At 35.6% G+C, this 17,939-nt stretch overlaps 1 protein-coding gene across 2 annotated transcripts in view; it reads right to left on the bottom strand.

The window, feature by feature from the left end:
• Positions 1 to 5,054: 5,054 nt before the first annotated feature.
• LOC111603058 (serine/threonine-protein kinase NLK2) overlaps positions 5,055 to 17,939 on the bottom strand; it is an 86,856-nt gene continuing 73,971 nt past the window's right edge. Inside the window, exons 3-8 of one of the 2 annotated variants that reach the window (XR_002751651.2) lie at positions 11,685 to 11,740; positions 9,223 to 9,814; positions 8,933 to 9,134; positions 8,763 to 8,856; positions 7,788 to 8,263; positions 5,055 to 5,517 (exon numbers count right to left, since the gene is read on the bottom strand). Coding sequence is in view for 1 of the 2 variants with exons in the window: in XM_023320517.2 (XP_023176285.2) it covers positions 5,463 to 5,517; positions 8,763 to 8,856; positions 8,933 to 9,134; positions 9,223 to 9,814; positions 11,685 to 11,740 (999 nt within the window). In the remaining variant the exon portion in view is untranslated. The remainder of the gene's footprint in view (positions 5,518 to 7,787; positions 8,264 to 8,762; positions 8,857 to 8,932; positions 9,135 to 9,222; positions 9,815 to 11,684; positions 11,741 to 17,939) is intronic. The other variant, XM_023320517.2, reaches the window with a different exon arrangement.

Genomic DNA, 17,939 nt, shown 5'->3' with positions numbered 1-17,939 from the left:
TGCATAAAATGTGAATTTTCTATTTTCTTGAAGAGCTGAAAGCTCATGTCTTGAGCACAGTGTTCTGTGGCGCCAGCTATTGTACGGCAGTGATACTAAACTTAACATGCTGGCATTGAATACATTTGGCTGTTAACTAGCGCTGTTAATAACATTTACATGTTTGCACATGCAAGCAGTGCAAAGCAGTTCGCATTTATAGAGTTGGTTCGAAATTTAAAATTTGTAAATGAAATGTGTTTTTTACAGCAAGCTGTATAGCTATTGATAGATCTGCATATACTCGCATTGATGTAAACTATTAATGGACTCCACATAGATTATAATACATTAATGTTAATATATTTGTACTGACCTACCTAATTTTCTGGCAGTTACGCAAAATCATATTGGAATTTTCCGTTTTGATTTTTTTTCCCATTAAAAAGAAAATGTGATTTGTTTTTGTTTTCGTATCTTTTGTTTTGCATTGTAATTCCAAAGAACTTTATTTAGTTTGAAAGCATTTTTTACTGTTTTTCTTTTTCGATTTGTTTTTTTTTCTCAGTTTTACGTTATAATATTAGTAAGTCTAATTATTTTGTTTTGTTTAGTTAATACAATGGGGTTAGTGTGTATTATGGTATCAATGTTAAGTATTTATGTTTTATGTAATTCTTGAAAAGTATTTTTTTTTTGCTCGCTTTGAATATAATTTACAAGTTGTATCAATTTAGTTAGTGTTAAACTGGGTGTGTGTGTGTGAATAGGTATACATATTATAATTACATATATACAGTTATCGATCAGTTTATCGATCGCGTGCAAATTGTAGTGAGAGCATCTAATTGAAATGGATTTTTCATATATATTTTTAGCTTTTCAAAATGTGCTACGATTTTCGGTTTTTCTTTTGTTTAATATATTTTCACATATACATACACACTTATGGAGTATATAGGATTTTCCTGTTCTTTTTACAACATTTATCGAATAATGAATATATATTTATATATATATTGTTTATGGCTTGTTAACTACTCGTACATTGGTTTGTGTTCTACATCAAATTTATCTGAGAATTTTGGTAGGAAGGGAAGCGGGTGTGGGCAGGGGTAAGGGTAGGGGGTTGTGGCCAATATAATATTCGTGTTGGGTGTGTGTGTGTTTTGAGTGCTTTATACATGTTGGTATCATTGGGGAGTGGCCATGCATTGGAGGGAGGCATGCATACGCCGGCTTACATCTGACATCTACTCGAGTTGGTATCATCAATGAGAAGCAATCACAAAGTTTACTATATATATTCAGATAGATATATGTTATATACGCTTTATATAATTATTGTATTTGTATTTGTATTTGTATTTACACGATTTCTCGCTGGTTGATCCTACGTAGGACCCGCTACAAGTAGGCTCCACTAGTGGGCTAAGCAACTACGAGTACACTCACAATCAGAATTCGAATGGGGTTTGCGATCTCTACATTAAGCGTGTTCTCTACTCACATTTACATCAAAAACTTTCGAATTTTATCGTTACTGATTTATTATTTTTGTTTCTTGTTTCTGGTTTCGTTCTGGGGTTAAAAAACTGTGTCACAATTTCTACAAACAGCCTTTTGTTAAACATTTATGTATTTTCGTATGCAATATTTGTGTTAATATATTTTCTTTTTGTTTTTGTTTTCATTGAATTACGAATCTTGTTTATAGTTTTCTTTCTTTTTTTATAACCTGAGCGCAATTTTCTTTTCTGTTAAGAAAACGTTTTTTTCTTTGTTTTGCCAAAAATTTGTCTCTTTCTTCTGGCACAAATTTCATTTTGTTTATAAATTGTAGTTATATTTTACCAATAATTTGCATTTGTTTTATAAAATTTATGCGCAGCCGTTCAAGCTGCCTCAAAAATGCTTCTTCAATTCAGTTTTTCGCTTGCCAAAAACTGAAGATTTTTTACCTGTAATACTTGAATAACTGTTGTCTATAGAGAGAGCGAGCGGGAGTTTCAGTTGATCTGCAAATATTGTCCATATATACACACATGCCTATACATATTTATATATATAGCATGCATCGCATATAGTATATATTCGTGGAGAGAATTGCATATATGTATATTTTATAGCTATAAATTCTAATTGGAAATGCATTCGGTTTTACAGGTGGCGACGAAAAGGTGAAGGAAAAAGAAAAACTGGGAAATTGATATGGGAAATGAAAAAGAAAACAAAAAGTTAGCTTCGGTTTTTTTCTTTTTTTATACAAACAGTTTTACACGATTTTTATTTCACTCTCGGCAGCCAACGTCAACTCGTCATATTAGATTAGGTAGTTCATACGTAGGCTCTACTGTATAATTAGCACATATATATTTATATTTATATTCATATTCATATTCATATTCATATTCATATTCATATCCATATTCATATTGTATTTCTATGTAGGTCGAATACTCAGCTCTTAGTTTGCTTCTGCTTTTACTTAGCTTAACTAACAATTAGACATTGTTGAAACTTATTGAAACATAAGCGCCACGAATCCATAGACAAAGTTTATCATAATTATTGTATTGTTTATATTTATATATATATATATATATGTAGTGAAGGTTGTGCAAAAAAAATGTACATGTATACGATTCACTATATAGTTATATATGCATAGATATAGATATATATATCTCTATATATTTGTTGTTTCTTGAACTAAAAGAAATGAAAACTAGTTTCGGCTTATGCTTTAGGTTGGATTACATATATTAATGTATAAGTATTGGTGGGGTGTTAATGTTATGTACACGGTGCTTACATCAAGTCAAACGAATTACATACATACATATATATAGTGTATGCATGTGTGTGTGTGTGTGTGTTTGTCAAATATCCTTAGCTGCTAAAGTAGTTTATAAATTGTTTTGCATTGCATTCGTTTGCGTTTACAATAAGAAAACTAAAAGTATATAAATGTGTGTGTGTGTGCCTTATTCGAGTATGTGTGTGTGTGTGACCGAAAGACTGTTGTCTCCATATATATATAGATGTGTGTTTGTGTGTGTGGATATAAGAAAAAACTGTTTATTTATAAACAAAAGTTTTTTGTGAAAAATTGAAAACAGGAAAAATCGTCGTTATTAAGCTACATGAACAACATATATATATATATATCGATAAAAATATATATATATATGGTTCTACAGTTACTGCAAACGACTTTCCGATTTTCGCTTTTCATCAAGTTTTTCGTTTCGTTTTCCTTTTTGTTTTCTTTTGCTATGAGATCTCCGTGAAAGTTTGAATTCATATTTCGTTTCCTTCATTTTATATCGTCTTTAAGCGTACGCTAAATTAGTTATATATATGTATATATATGGGTATATATGTGTATATATATATACATAATTAAAAACTACATACATAAGAAAGCAGCACAGTTTAGAGTCGAAGAAATTGGTTTTTGTTTACGATATAGAAATTGGCTTCTAGTTGAGCGCCTACAAATTTCGAGAAACTTTACGATTTATGTCGAAAAGACTTTAAAAATTACGAATACAAATTCACATACATATAATGAATACATATACATATATATATATTCATATTACTTTTGTTTTTTTTTCATATAGTTTGCTACATTTAAATACATAATTCAAGCATTAAAAATGGATTTTCGCTACGTTTTTTTTTCAATTTTCCTGACTTTCTTTTCTTTTCTATGTTTATTGCATATTGGCGCGCTTGTCAACCATCTCTTTTGCAAGGAAATGAAAGAACTCAGTCTTAAACATATACATATATCAGAGTTGGGTGGAACTAGAGCTGCTATAGCATGGAGCTGCTGCTTGAAGATGTTGTGGGCGGTCAGGGGGGGTTGGGGTTGGGGTTCAATTAAACTATATTAGAGTTAAACTAATTAGGATTTAAGAACTAACTTTGAAATGGCCAGGCGTTCGGCAGACAGCGAGCAAGGCAGCGCGAGTGCACTTTAGCGAGTGCTGACTGTGCGCGAAACGCCTGTGCGCATTCACTGGGGGGCAGTGTGTCGTCCACTTGTTGGTTTTGCTTCTGCTAACGTTGCAACGTGTCTGAGTGCGAACTAAACGAGCTTGCCACAAGCAAAAGGCAAAACAATTTGAATAAAAGTAGTACAAAAATTAAGTGTAAAATTTAAGTCTAACAACTAATGTGAATACATGGGCGTAAATTGTCATAAACTAGGCATTAGGCATTAGATTAATACAACTTAAATTTGTTTAATTGTTTAATTGCATAATTGTTTGCGATTTATGCAGTTTAATCAGTCCACGGTTAAAAATATTTCAATGTGTTTCGAAAGTTTTTCGTATTTTCGCTACATAAACATATATGTATATATATATATATATATATGTGATACACAGATACAGTTATACATATACAAACACACATTCAATATATGTATATATATATATATGTGCAGAGTTTCACACATATATATATTTATATATATAGATATATTTATATATATGTGTGTCTTCTAAGAGCTTTCTCTATAGAGATTTTTACTACATATAGTTAGAAACCAGTTTCAAAATTGAAGCGCAAATATATGAAAATAAATTGTGTGTTTTTTAATTAGTTTTAGAAAATATTAATGTTTCATTCATTTGTTTTAGCTGCTACACATATACATATATATATATATAGAGAGAGTTCTATAGTTTTATCTAGTTATACACAGAAAAAAATAAACAAAGTGTGTGTGTGTGAGGTAAATTTGGCAAACAAATTTCTTGTATGTGTGTGTAATATATTTAATTTTTAGTATATATATATATATATATCTTTTGTGTTTTGCACTAATTGCTAATTTAATTTACATTTATTTTGTGTTTTTGTTTTTAAAGCGCTTAAAATAAAAAACATTTTGCAATTTCTTTTATAAGACCCAAAAATTTATGTTTTTTTATATTGAATTTTTTAGTTTTTTCGTCGTTCTTTTGTCTACCAATTTTGTCAAGCGCAACAAATTGCTGTAATATGTTGCTTATATTTGTGTTTTTCTTTGTTTTGTTTATAATAATTTTGTTTGTTTTCTCGAATTTGTTGTGTTCTTTGTTTGTGCCGCAAACAATTTCATTTGTTGTTTGCTTTACTTTACTTTTACTCTGCTTGTTTTTTAGACTAGTTTCAGTTGAGTTACGTTACATTTTGTTTGTTGTTTGTTTGTTTGTTGTTTTAGTTTCGGTGGTGGAATGCTTTAACGTTTAAACAGACAGCGCTGAGCAAAACTGTTGTTGGCGCTTTAAAATTTAATCGTTGTTATCCCGAAGCGGGCCTGTTGCGGAGCTGCAACTCGCTTGCTCCTTGTCCATATGTGATCTAGCCAGAAATATATATATTCATATATAAATCTAGGCTATTGTTGTTCAAGTTGTTGTTGTTGTTGTTTGCTGAGTGTTGCTTTTGATATTTTAGGCAGCAATCGCCTCATTTTGCCGTCATTCCCATTGATGTGGCGAAGGCGGCAGCTCCGAAGGATGTGCCACAGTTGAGCTAATTTTTATGGGGTAAAAAATTATAGAAAATAAACCAAAATTAGTCAAGTCTAATTGGGCAAAGTCGTCGTCGTTGAAATACATTTAGATAGAGCGCAGAGCACATGCAACAAACTACTAAAAACTAATGAATACAACACAAAAAATAAATACATAAAATATAATAAAATATTAAAGCCAGAGTTAAGCCCGCAGCAGAAGCACAAAAAACAACAGAAAGCAAAAAACTATTAATTATAAATAAATGAAGTAAATGAAGGAAAAACATATAATAGAAACTACATTTAAATAGATTTCGAGTTACAACAAACAAAACAAAAGAAAATAAAATTAAATTAAGTAAAATAAATAATTAATAATTAATTATTAATATAATATATTTATAGAATTTAATGTTCATTATTTTATTATTATTTTTTTGAAGACTTGAAGTGAAAGTTGTTCAAGCGGTATTAGTCTACTTTTGTTTTGACCATTGTCACTGCTGCTCAACTGCACTGATACATACATATACATATATAGACATATATGGCATATATGTATATATATATATTTCTAATTTTTCAATATGCATTTTGCTGTTTGTTGTTGCTGGCAGTGTATTAAATGTAGTTGCAAATGTTTTCTTGGCCAAATTCATGGTACAGAGGGGCGGGGGCGGTGGCGGGTTCGGGTCTAGTATGGGCTGTGATGTAGTAGTCTGTCATATGGCTAATGGCTAATTGCTGATGATTCGGTTACAGAAAGTAAGGAAAGGAAAAGATAGTTTAGGCAGGCCGAATCTGGAAAACTCTTGCAGTTAAATATAATTTAATATTATCAAATTAATTATGATTTAACGTATGTCAAAGTTACAGTTAGTTTTTTAAGCTAAATCATGTAGACTTTTAACTAAAAGTTAGTATTTAGGTATGAAAATCTGACAATATATCTATGGCAGCTATATGACATAGTAATTTGAATGATCCTAGAGCATATGCCTGCTATAAGGCTGGGAAGCAGCCGTACAAAGTTTCAGCTGAAAAGCTTCACTCAAAGCTGAGTTCACATAGTTATAAACCGAAGGTAGAGAGAAAGGACTTGGCTTATATAACAGTTGTTATTGAGAAGATATAAAAAGCAACTGTACAAAGTTTCGGTTAAAAAACTTCACAGAAAGCTGAGTTCAGATAGTTATAAAGAGTATGTAGAGAGAAAAGATTTCGCTTCTATAACTGTTTTCATTTTAAAGTTATATAAAGTAGCTGTAACAAGTTTCAGCTGAAAAGCTTCATAAAAAGCCTAGTTCTGATAGTTATAAAAAGAAGAAAATGAGAAGAGACTTGGGAAATACGAAAAAGAAACATTTGCTGTTACTTAAAAGAGTTTTCTCTAGGAACTTATATATGTTGTATAAGGTTCTATTCAAGTTATAACTGCAAGAATATTCTAGTTCTTTTTAAAGAGAAAAAATGAAAATTTACATTTATTTTATAATGGGCGTGTCTCTGTGTATATGTGTGTGGGTGTGAATGTGTGCACATTTTATGATTTAAAATTGATTAAGAATTTGATATATATTTATGCGAATATATATATTTATATATATATATGGTTTATATGGTATATGAGTTGCAGAAAGGTGAACATAAATTGGCTATGGGTAGAGAGATATATGAATATATATTATATATGTGGGTTTAAGATTACATTTAATGCTTTGCAGGGTACTTTGCTCGAAATGTCTATGAAAAGTGGTGCGTATTTTTCTTGTATTTTTTTAGTATTCAAAAATTTTGATTTCTTTTGAGCCAATTCCACTTTTTTGTTTTTGGTAAATTTTGTTTCAATTTGGTTTTTTTTTTTTTGCCGACCAATTTTTGTATTTGACATTTGAAGAGAGTTAGAAATTTGCCAGTTTTGGTATTTTTTGATTGTTGGTATTTTTTTTCTTTCGTGGTAAATAACATTTATGTACACAAATAACCCATTTAATAATAAATGTAAGGAAACAAAAGAAATTATAATGAGTTAAGTCATATTGCACAACTTAAGAGTATTATAAGAGGTTTTTATACACATTTGCATTTAACAAACAGAAAAAAGAAGAAGATATGTATTATATAAAAAAGAAAGAGGAGAATATACATATATATATATATGGTGAACATAGGTATTAAATCATATTTATATAAATTATAGAAAAAAAATTATAAATGATATTTTTTTTTTGTTTTTTTTTTTAGCAAATGTATTAGAGCAATAAATGTAGTTGCTTGATCAACAGACCTAAAAGATTCAAGAGTTGCTGCTGCCGAGGCACCCACAATAGTGTCGTATCGATATCGATATCGATATGCGATATATATCGATGAAATGCGATTCTTGGCATATCTTTCGCTCGCTTTCTCGCCCGCTTTCTTGATCTTGCTTGATTTATCTTTATCTGTATTTTGCTTTCTTTCTTTCTTTCTTTCTCTGGCGGCTTTGGCTAGCTTCTCTTCTTTTCTTTTCTTTTCTTTTCTGTTTTGTGACCTTCTGCTTGGATCTGTTTTCTGTGTTTCTTGACTTGATTGGTTAATATTGGTATATCGGTACGCGCCTAGTATATATACTTGGTCTTTGTCTTGGTATTTGGCCTGTGCAGCGGCGGCGGCGGCAGCGGCGGCAGCAGCAGCAGCGGCAGCAGCAGCGGCAGCGACAGGAGCAGCAGTGCAAGTTGTGGTAGTAGTGGTAGTAGTAGTAGATATTCTCATTCTCATTGGCTTAACAACGCAAATATATAAATTAAATTTGATAGAATTTATTCAATATTAATGTATATCGATATCGATATATGTATATAAACGATAGAAAAAAAGAGAGAAAACAAAAAAATAAAATTATTTTAAAATATATATTATATTATATATAAAGATAGATAAAGAGAGAGAGAGAGGGAGTTAGAGAGAGAGAGAGAGAGAGAGACGATTGTGGACTTAAAGCATTTGACAAAGTTAAACAAAGAGAACGTTTTCTTTTAGAAAAAGAAAGACAGATAGAGAGAGAGAGAGAGACAACAATGTGCGCGAAAGAGAGAGAATTTTACTTATCAACTGAAAAGCAAATTACGAATTCATTTTTTTTTGGAACAACAACAAAAAGTTAGAGAGAGACAGATAGAGAGAAGGAGAGAGAGAGAGAGATAGTTTTGAAAGAGTGGGACGAGTGGGTGGGGAATTGTACGCAACGTGCAGCGTGTTGTATGGCTGTGGTGCAACTCACCTGGCAAAGCTCTTGAAGGCCGCACTCTGCGGATTAATGCAGAGCGGCACACGGCCCGTCTGCAGCTGCTCGGCAATGAATTTGTGCATTTCCTCTGCAAAAACACGAGTTGGAAATTTCTTCATTTATAAAAAGTTCCGCCAACTTTGCGTTCAGTTTGCGCGACTTACCCTTCACCTGCTGCACGGAGGTGAGCTTGCGCTCCCATAAATCATCGAAGGGCTGCCCGGCGGAGGGCTCAAAGTCCGCCGTATACTGACGCATTCCAGCTGAGGTAGTGAAACAGCATTTGCACATGCACGAATGATAGCGCAGACGACCCTCATCCAGATACGGATGCGCCAGAGCATCTGTCACCGAAATGCGCTTGTCCTAAGGAGCGGGAAGAGCAGAGAGTGGCGAGTGTTATAGTTGTTGCAGAGGAAAAGGAATGAGTGTCGCTTAAGCCAGTCTGTCTTACCGGATCAAAGACTAGCATCTGGCAGAGCAGATGCACCGCCTCGTGCGTGGCATGTGAGCTGAGCGTGTAGAGCACCGAGAACGACGGCGGCTTGGGCGCCCGCCTCAGCATGTGTGTGCGTGCGCCCTCGCACGCATGACGCATATCCTCCATGGTGGGCGTGCCCAGCAGCTCGGTAATCAGCTCCAACTGCTGCACCGGATTCTGCGCCTGGAACAGTATGCGCCGGCCCAGCAGCTCGCCAAAGATGCAGCCCACCGACCAGACGTCCACGGCCGACGAGTAGTGACGAGCGCCCATGAGTATTTCGGGTGCTCGATAGTACTGTGTGACCACCTCCTGGGTCATGTGCTTGGCCTGGTCGGGCTCCTCGACGCGTGCCAGCCCGAAGTCGCATATCTTGAGCACACAATTCGAGTTGACCAACAGATTGCCCGGCTTGATATCGCGATGCAGTATCCTGGCCGAGTGCAAATACTTGAGTCCGCGCAGTATCTGATAGAGGAACACTTTGATGTGGTCCGCCGATAGATGCTGTGGCGACACGATGATCTTGTGCAGATCCGATTGCAGCAGTTCAGTTATCACATAGCTAGAGTTAGGGAGCGCGTTAAGGAAATAACCAAGTGCCACATGCCATGCGCCATGTGCCTGCCGAGTGTTGCTTGTCGCCCCCCCTTTTAGCCCAGTTTCGAAAAGTTTTGGGACTTGTTTGTTAGCTTTAAACTTTTTCAATTAAGTAGTTGCACGCTTCGGCTCTGCCCACAACTTTTACGCGCTGAAAATAGATATTCACGTTGGCCCAAATCAAAAACAAAAAAAAAAAAACGAAACGAAAATCTGTGACCCCAAAGGATGCGGTTTTTGAAGCTTTTTGGATTTGCCAAATTGTTAAGTTACTTAGGTGGGCGAGAGAGTGTGTGTGGGTGTGTGTGTATAGGTGTGTTTACTTTGCAAATATGTCAAATCTGCTCATAGCTAAATCCTCTGCTTGATTACTATTTCAACTTGTTTCTTTACACAAATGGCTAAGACAATCTTTGCTGTTGGCCAACTTATTACAGTTAGCAATTAGCTTTGTTAGCACTTGCTTAGCTAATAACAAACCAGACTTGCTTTAAGTATATTTAAGTATATATCAATGCAATAGCCTCTTCTGGCATAGTCTAGTTGAGCCTCTCTAAGGCATCTCTAGCCTTCAAACAGCTACCCCAAGCTCAGCTTAGTTTATTGCACACTTTAACAGCTTCCTTTAACTGAGTTGCATGTCTATGATTTAGCAATCCATTTCGTACTACTTCGCAGCTTCTATACAATTTATTGGCTGCTTCTCTGATTGTCTCTGCTTGGCTCTTAGATTGAGCATCAGCTCATTTGCTACTCAACTCACGTGTGGCTCTCAGATTCCTTAACATTTTAACTACCTACAATGGTAGCTACATAGCTTGGCATGCATATAAGTCGGCTTAAGCATGCTGCTAGCTTCGATTCAGCTTAGATTGCTTTGCTCTTTGGCAGTTTTTCTTGTAATCAATCTTTGCTCCTCTTCATTTTGTAAAACATTTGCCTATTTTTCAGCTGCTATTACATACTTTGTATGTCTTGTCTATGATTTTTAGCTTTAGCTATTCATCTGCTCAATTCGTATGCTACATTTGAAGCACTTTCATTGAATTCTCTGCCTATAATTCTCGAGCTTTCAACTACACTCAACGATTTGTCTCATTTTACTCAAGTCTAACTCAAACTGAGTTCATTTTTCAATAATTCAATTCACTCTTCTCTTTCATATGCTACTCTCCATACACTACTTTTTATATACTACTCTTCAGATACTCCTCTTCATATATTCCTCTGTATACTTTACTCTTTATCTACTCCTCTTTATATACTGCTCTTCATACACGTCTCTTTATACACTACTCTTTATACACCACTCTTCATATACTCCCTTTCATATACTCCTCTTCATATACTCCTGTGTATATACTACTCTTGATCTACTCCTCTGTATATACTACTCTTGATCTACTCCTCTTCATATACTACTTTTCATTCATGTCTCTTTATACCCTAGTCTTCATATACTTCCTTTCATATACTCCTCTTCATATACTCTTGTGTATACACTACTCTTCATATACTCCTTTTTATATACTCCCTTTCATATATTCCTCTTCATATACTCCTCTGTATATACTACTCTTTATCTACTCCTCTTTATATACTCCCCGTCATATACCACTCTTCACACACTCCTCCTCACATGCTACTAAATTATGCCCCAAACTCCGAGCTACAGCTCAAAGTTCTCTCAGCTCAAACACTTAGCTGAAGTCTGCCTAAAACCAAATTCAATTCAATTTGCAATTACTATGAAAGGCAATTTAAAACCATTAAAAATGACTTAATTTTAAGTGCAACAATGCGGTTTATAGTTTGTGTTGTTGTAAAAAGGATACATTTCCTGAAAGAAGTCCAAATGTGGTGGCTGTAAAATGTCCAAAGCTGACAGCACCTGCAAAGAGAAACGGAAAGAGAGAGGAGAAATGTTATAGGTGTGTTTCGTTAATAAATCTCGACACGCATGCAACACAATGTTGTTAATATAGACGAGTGTGTTTATTGGTTGTGGCATTAGCCACATAAATCTTAAAACAATGCTGCAGCATTACACCTACAACAACGAAGGCGCAATGACGCCCATTCGAGCGGCTGCCTGGCTGGATCTTGTGGTTAAGATCATAAATTATGCACTCCAATAAAATATAAATAAAAATCAAAAGCTCGCAGCTAGCAGCGCATCAAATGCGCCATTTAGTTGCATGTTAAGTGTCGCTGCCAGGCACTAAAATGCCACAAAGTTCAGCTGCAGCAGCAGCAACTTGCAACAACGCTGACCCGTTGATGATGTTTAGCGGCAGATACAAGACACGCCACTGTCTGTGGCAGTCGCTTCGGGGAGTTCTGTCTGTCTGTTCGTCTGTCTGCAGCAAAGGCAACGACTCTATAAAAAAAAGAGCCAAACCAGCAGAAAATAATAAATAAAAAACGGGACGTACCGGCAAGAACTTGATGGACAGCAGCACAACGAAGAGCAACAGCAACCGAGTTGGACAAGCGTCGACAGAGCCAAAGCCCTGAGCTGGAGCTCTACCTTTGTCTGCAAGCCTGAGCTGCAGACAAGCGCTGATTTATTTTGCTTGCGGTCAAAATGATGAAGGAACTTGCCACAAAACCCAAATGGCAATCTAACAGGCTGTGGCAGGCAGAGCTTGCATGTGTTGCAACAATGCCATGTGTGTGTGTGTGTGTGTGCGACACATGCGTGGCTGAAACAAAGCTTGAAAATCAATTTTCAATATCATTCAAGCAGCTCAAATCGCTCGCATTTCAAGAAAATGCCCAAAAAAAAAAACAACCAAAATGCGAATTGTTGCGTGTGGCAACAACAACAACAACAACAAGCGCAAAAACAATCCATATGTGTGCACATATTTGTTGCACAACTCACACACATTGTTGCTGCTGTTGAGCTCTCTTCCCCAGCTGCCTGGATCTGTCTGTTGGCCACAAAAATTGTTGCAAAGTGCTTCAACAAACACACAACGCAACACAGCAGAGCACAAAAAGTGCCGCCGCGTTGCTAAGCCGTCGACTTCGACGTGCTTTTTTTTTTAAGTGGCAACAATTTTTAGCCTTGTTGTTGTTGTGTTCATTTACGAAAGCTGAAGCTGCCGCTGCCACTGGGTCTGGGTCTTTCGAGGGTTTCGCTGCGTCGTCGTCTTGGACTTTGGCTTTGTTTTTGGCTCGCTTAAGTTCGCTTGTAATATTTCTCGCGCTGCTTGCAACTTATAAACTGCATTTGTTGCGCTTGCGGTTTCACAAGCAGCAGCAGCAGCAGCAAAAGAACAGCTTAGGGCTAAACATAAAGGTAGCTGCCACAAAACGAAGCATAAAAACTTTGACTTACAAATTTACTCCAAATTGTTGCAGAAATTTAAGACAGTGTTATAGAGGGACTACCTTTAATGCTGATATATATTTATATATATGCATATATATCACAAATCTCAGCTCTACACTCTTATACAAAAAACTTGCCACTCTAACTGCAGTTAGCCCCCTTTTTTGGGCAGTGCACAATGGCAGCCCTGAGCGCTTTGCTTTAGTCGCCTTCCGCTCGATGCGCACATAATTTGTTGCAAGCTGAATGTTTTTGTTGCATGCAGCTACTACCTACCGACACTGCACTCTTGCCCTCACACGTGCAGCGCCGCGTTGCAGCTAATTAACATCTGCGCTGTGGCAATCAGCAACCAAATTTATGCAGCTCATATTGGCCGTCATTTTTGTGTCTTAGTCTCGCTTCTCGCTTCTGTCCTTGAGGCGCAGCAGCGCTGGGCCAGAGATGCCAAAATCTAAAGAGAACAATCATAAAGGAGCGAATAAGTGTGCTGGGTATGCACGACTAGCAGATGCCTGACAGCAAGTTGTTGTTGGAAGTACTCAAAGTTTTTTGCTGGCTTAGGGATTCTTGTTTTAAGCTTTTTTTGATTAAATTTTAAATTTAATTTTGTTTTCATATTTAAGATTAATTTTATATTCTAATTTTAGACAAATTTATTGTGAATTTTGTTACATTTTTATCAAAATTCTTATGTAGAATTTGAATTTGCTTGGAACTGCCATAAGTGGGACAAATTGATAGGATTTTTGAGTTTGGGCTCATTTTCTGTTAATATTTTTGCTATAGATTCATTCTACAGACAACATTTATATATATTTTGAAATACTTTTTAAATTCTTGCTCATTTTTAACAGCTTAACGTTTTTAATCTTATTTATTTTCATAAAAACTTTCAGTTTTACTAACTTTATAAGTACTTAAGTAGTTTCAAGTTAATTGAACAGAAATTAGAGCAAATATTCAGTTAGTCAAAGTGATGCACAAATCAAATTGCTTTACATTTATAAAACTGAATAGTTTTGCATCTCAAAACGTGCTCCATTAAGTCCGTTCTGCCTTTACTTTAAATTTCCAAAGCTAAAATGAAACTATTTGTTTCTGATTTATTTACAAAATAACGCTCTCTAGCTGAAGACTTAATTTAAAGGCGATCTTAAATAACATTATATCCTCTTTGAAGCACTCTCGATGCAGCTTCAGTTCGTACAGAGGGCAAACAGTTGCTCTAAAGCTAAACTAGGCGTGTAATAATAATAAACACAAATAGCAGCAGCAGCAGCAACAACAACAACATTTAACGAGCTGTGCAAACAACTTAGACAACAACTTTGCAAGTTGCAAGTTGCAAGTGGCAACAGCTGTGGCAGCACATTTCAAACAGAGACAAAGCGAAATGGAGAAGTAGAAAAAAAAGAGAGACTTGAAGTATGTTAAAGCTAACATAATCAAGAAGAGCATCTCTTCTTCTTCTTCTTCTTCTGCCACTTCTGCTTCTCGTTTGGCCCCTTTTTAAACGATTTCAAGTGAATTTTTTTCAAGTCGCGTCTCTAAACAAAAGCAAAAGTGTTTTTTCCTAGCGACATTTTCATTCCAAGCTAAAATTCTAGCTAAATAATTGCTGCAGCAGCTGCTGACAACATTTCCAGTTGTTGTTATTGTTGTTGTCGACTAATTAAAACGCCACAGATTTTTGTAAAACAATTTTATCAGCTGCTGTTTGAGCTTGTTTCAACCTTGGGCAAATGAGCAAATGTTTTTGAACTAGGTTGAATCTGCTCTGAAGCTTTCCAGCTAAAAAGAGCTAGCGTGGGATTCTGAATACTCTATATACATATATATATATACATATATATATATATATATATAAAATTATCTGGCAACTTGAATTGTTGGAAATGAAATTGACATTTCAATTGCAATTTGTGTAGCGCCTCGAAATGATAGCAACAAAAAATTTGCATGCAATTGATGCCAGGCATCAAAAACTTGAGGAAAACAAACTCAATCATTTAGAGCAGCTGCAAGGGGCGCGAGGGGCGTGGCACACACACACACACTTCATCGTCGTCGTCGGCTTTGGCTGCTGCATGTGAGAAATGCTTTTGAAATTTGCGCCACGTACGTTGCAAAATCTTTTATTGAAAATCGCAATTGAAATAAGCAGCAACAGCAACAGTGCATAATGGGGCAAACATTTTGCAGCGATTTGTTCAAATGTATGCCGCACACACACACACATAACGCAAACACACACACACACACACACACATTTGGTATTCTGCGCCATATAATGCCAAAGCAATTGAGACGATTGCCAGTGCCTGCGCTGTCACTCAAAGAGCTGTTGCTGTGTGTGTTGCCAGAGTTGGCAATTGACAGGAAGCAAACAGAACTGTCTGCCAGGACTTACACAGCCAAGGAAACGAAGCAACTTCTATAGAACAACGAAAAGCGCAAATGCAGAAATATCTATAAAGGAAAACCATTAAAAGTACAACAAATTGTGGCACAAACTAAGCTCAGCATAGCTTTAATAACTCTAAATGAATTTTCATTAATTGTGAAATTATATAGCAGATTTCAAGCTAAAACTCTTTGGGAATTCTAAGTGAAGCCAGAATTAGCTTTGACAAGTATTTCATATTGATTAACTTAAGTTAAATCAAGGCTGACAACTTAGAAGCCAATAAAATAAAAGGCACAAGTTCGAGTCACAAATTGCTGTTAGATTTTAGTTTAGCTCCAGTTTAAGCCACATCTAATGCCATATGCAAATATAAGTCTCAACAACAATCTGCATTTATTGAGCCCACATCTCAGATGGCTTTAACAGACGGCCTCACAGCCAGCTGTGCTCAGCTATTGAATATAACGTCTCGAGCTTCAGGTTGATTGCACTTGCTTAGCTATGCGATGCGTCGCAACGTTGCATGTAGGAAATGAATATGGAATTGCAACAGGAAACCAACAATAGACAACAACAACAACACGAGACGCGCCTCTTTCATAGCTTTCTTCTTCTTTGCTTCTTTTTCATAAAGCACTTTGCATATTAATACAACATTTGCATAGGTGTTGCCAGGTGTTGACATGTGTGGGCAGAGCGTGCCTCATTAGGGCAACTCTGCCTCGATTGGCGTTGCATCACTTCTGGACAAATTAATAATAATAAATTAATAATAATAAACTTTGCCTCGCTCTGCACCCACGCGCAATTTATTTGCGCCTAATGGAGCCGCCCAGTGTTGGAAAACGCTCAGAGTGTTAGTTGACATTTGCAGCCAAGGCTACGATCATGTGTGGCAAATGAGTTTCGTCTGAAAGGAAGTTGAAGTTGAGTCTAGACAAACTTCAATTTGACATTTTAGCCATGGCAAATGTCAGTCAAAGTTGATTGAATTATGAAACTGAACTGAATGAATACCTTGAAAGTATCTATAATAATATATACACTTTCAGGTTGATAAGTCTTCTTCATAAATTGCTTGCCTTGAGTAGCTAAGGAGTTGATGCTGGCTTTAGCTGTGGAAACTTTATAAACTGTAGAAGCTTTGTATTAAATTAAGATTGTCAAGAATCTAATTCTTATTCTAATTTATCATAAACTTCTTCTTTATAATCTAATCTATTCATTTTCAAGCAGACATATGTTGCTAGAAAACTTGGATAAAGATATTAAAAATTTCATGCTGACAGCTTTAAAGCTAAACCAAATCAGAATCAACTCAATATGAACTTATCAATATATATATATTATCAATATATACATATATACCTTATCTAGTCAAGCATATCTGTCAAGCGTAACACATTTCGTGTCAAAACTTTATAGTTCTCTCTTAGCAAAAAGTGTATGCAAATGACAGCATCAGAGATCGCTTGGTCAGTGCACGTGCTCCAGACACAAGTGAACTGAAATATTCAGATAAATAAATTAAGGCAAATCGCCGCAAAGTCACATAAAATTGGCCATAAAATCGCAGCACAATGCAGCTGTCGGGCTCTCAACGTGCCCCTTGCCCCGTCTCTCTTCTAGTGTAATATTTTTTATTAATAATTCTAAATGTAATATGAATAACAATAATTCTTTTACGTTTTGCTGCCATTTGGCTTTGTGTGGCATGCTGTCTGGTTGCCTCACTCTCGCCCTCTCTCTCGGCCATGTTAACAAATTTGCATGCAACAAAATGTTGTGCAGCTTTGTAGTCTCAACTTTTATTTTATTTTTATTTTTTGCTTTTCTTTACAATTTGTTGTGCATAAAATTTGTTTGTCATAAATTTTTTGGGCCCGACAGCCTTTTGTGGCAACAGGCAACTGGCAAACTGGCAGCAGTGAGTGAAGTGGGCGTGCCCTGATTGTGGGCGTTACTTAACAATATGTGTATAAATATTCAATTTGTTGTTGGCTATTTGTGCAGCAGCAGCTGCAATGAATATGAATGAGTTAATTAATGCCATGCTAAATGATTGATTTATAACTGCCTGACAAACAATAGCATATAGATGGAAATCGAATTTGTATATTCAGAAAACTTGTGAAACATGAAATATGACGACTTGAATGAACTTGAAGAACTGCTTCGATATCATATATAAAGTTCTTGATTGAAGTATGAATGTTTACTTTATATGCATCGTAATGCTATGATATTAAGAATTTAAGAGCGAAATCCGTTTAGAGTTACTAATTCTGTTCAATCCTAGTCTTGATTGCATTAATATTAGTGAGTGCCTAAGAACATGGT

The sequence above is a fragment of the Drosophila hydei genome, unplaced genomic scaffold (assembly GCF_003285905.1).
Source record: "Drosophila hydei strain 15085-1641.00,03,60 unplaced genomic scaffold, DhydRS2 tig00000001-arrow-pilon, whole genome shotgun sequence".
In the NCBI taxonomy this organism is placed as follows: Eukaryota; Metazoa; Arthropoda; class Insecta; order Diptera; family Drosophilidae; genus Drosophila; species Drosophila hydei.
This window is presented reverse-complemented; position numbering and strand designations above follow the sequence as displayed.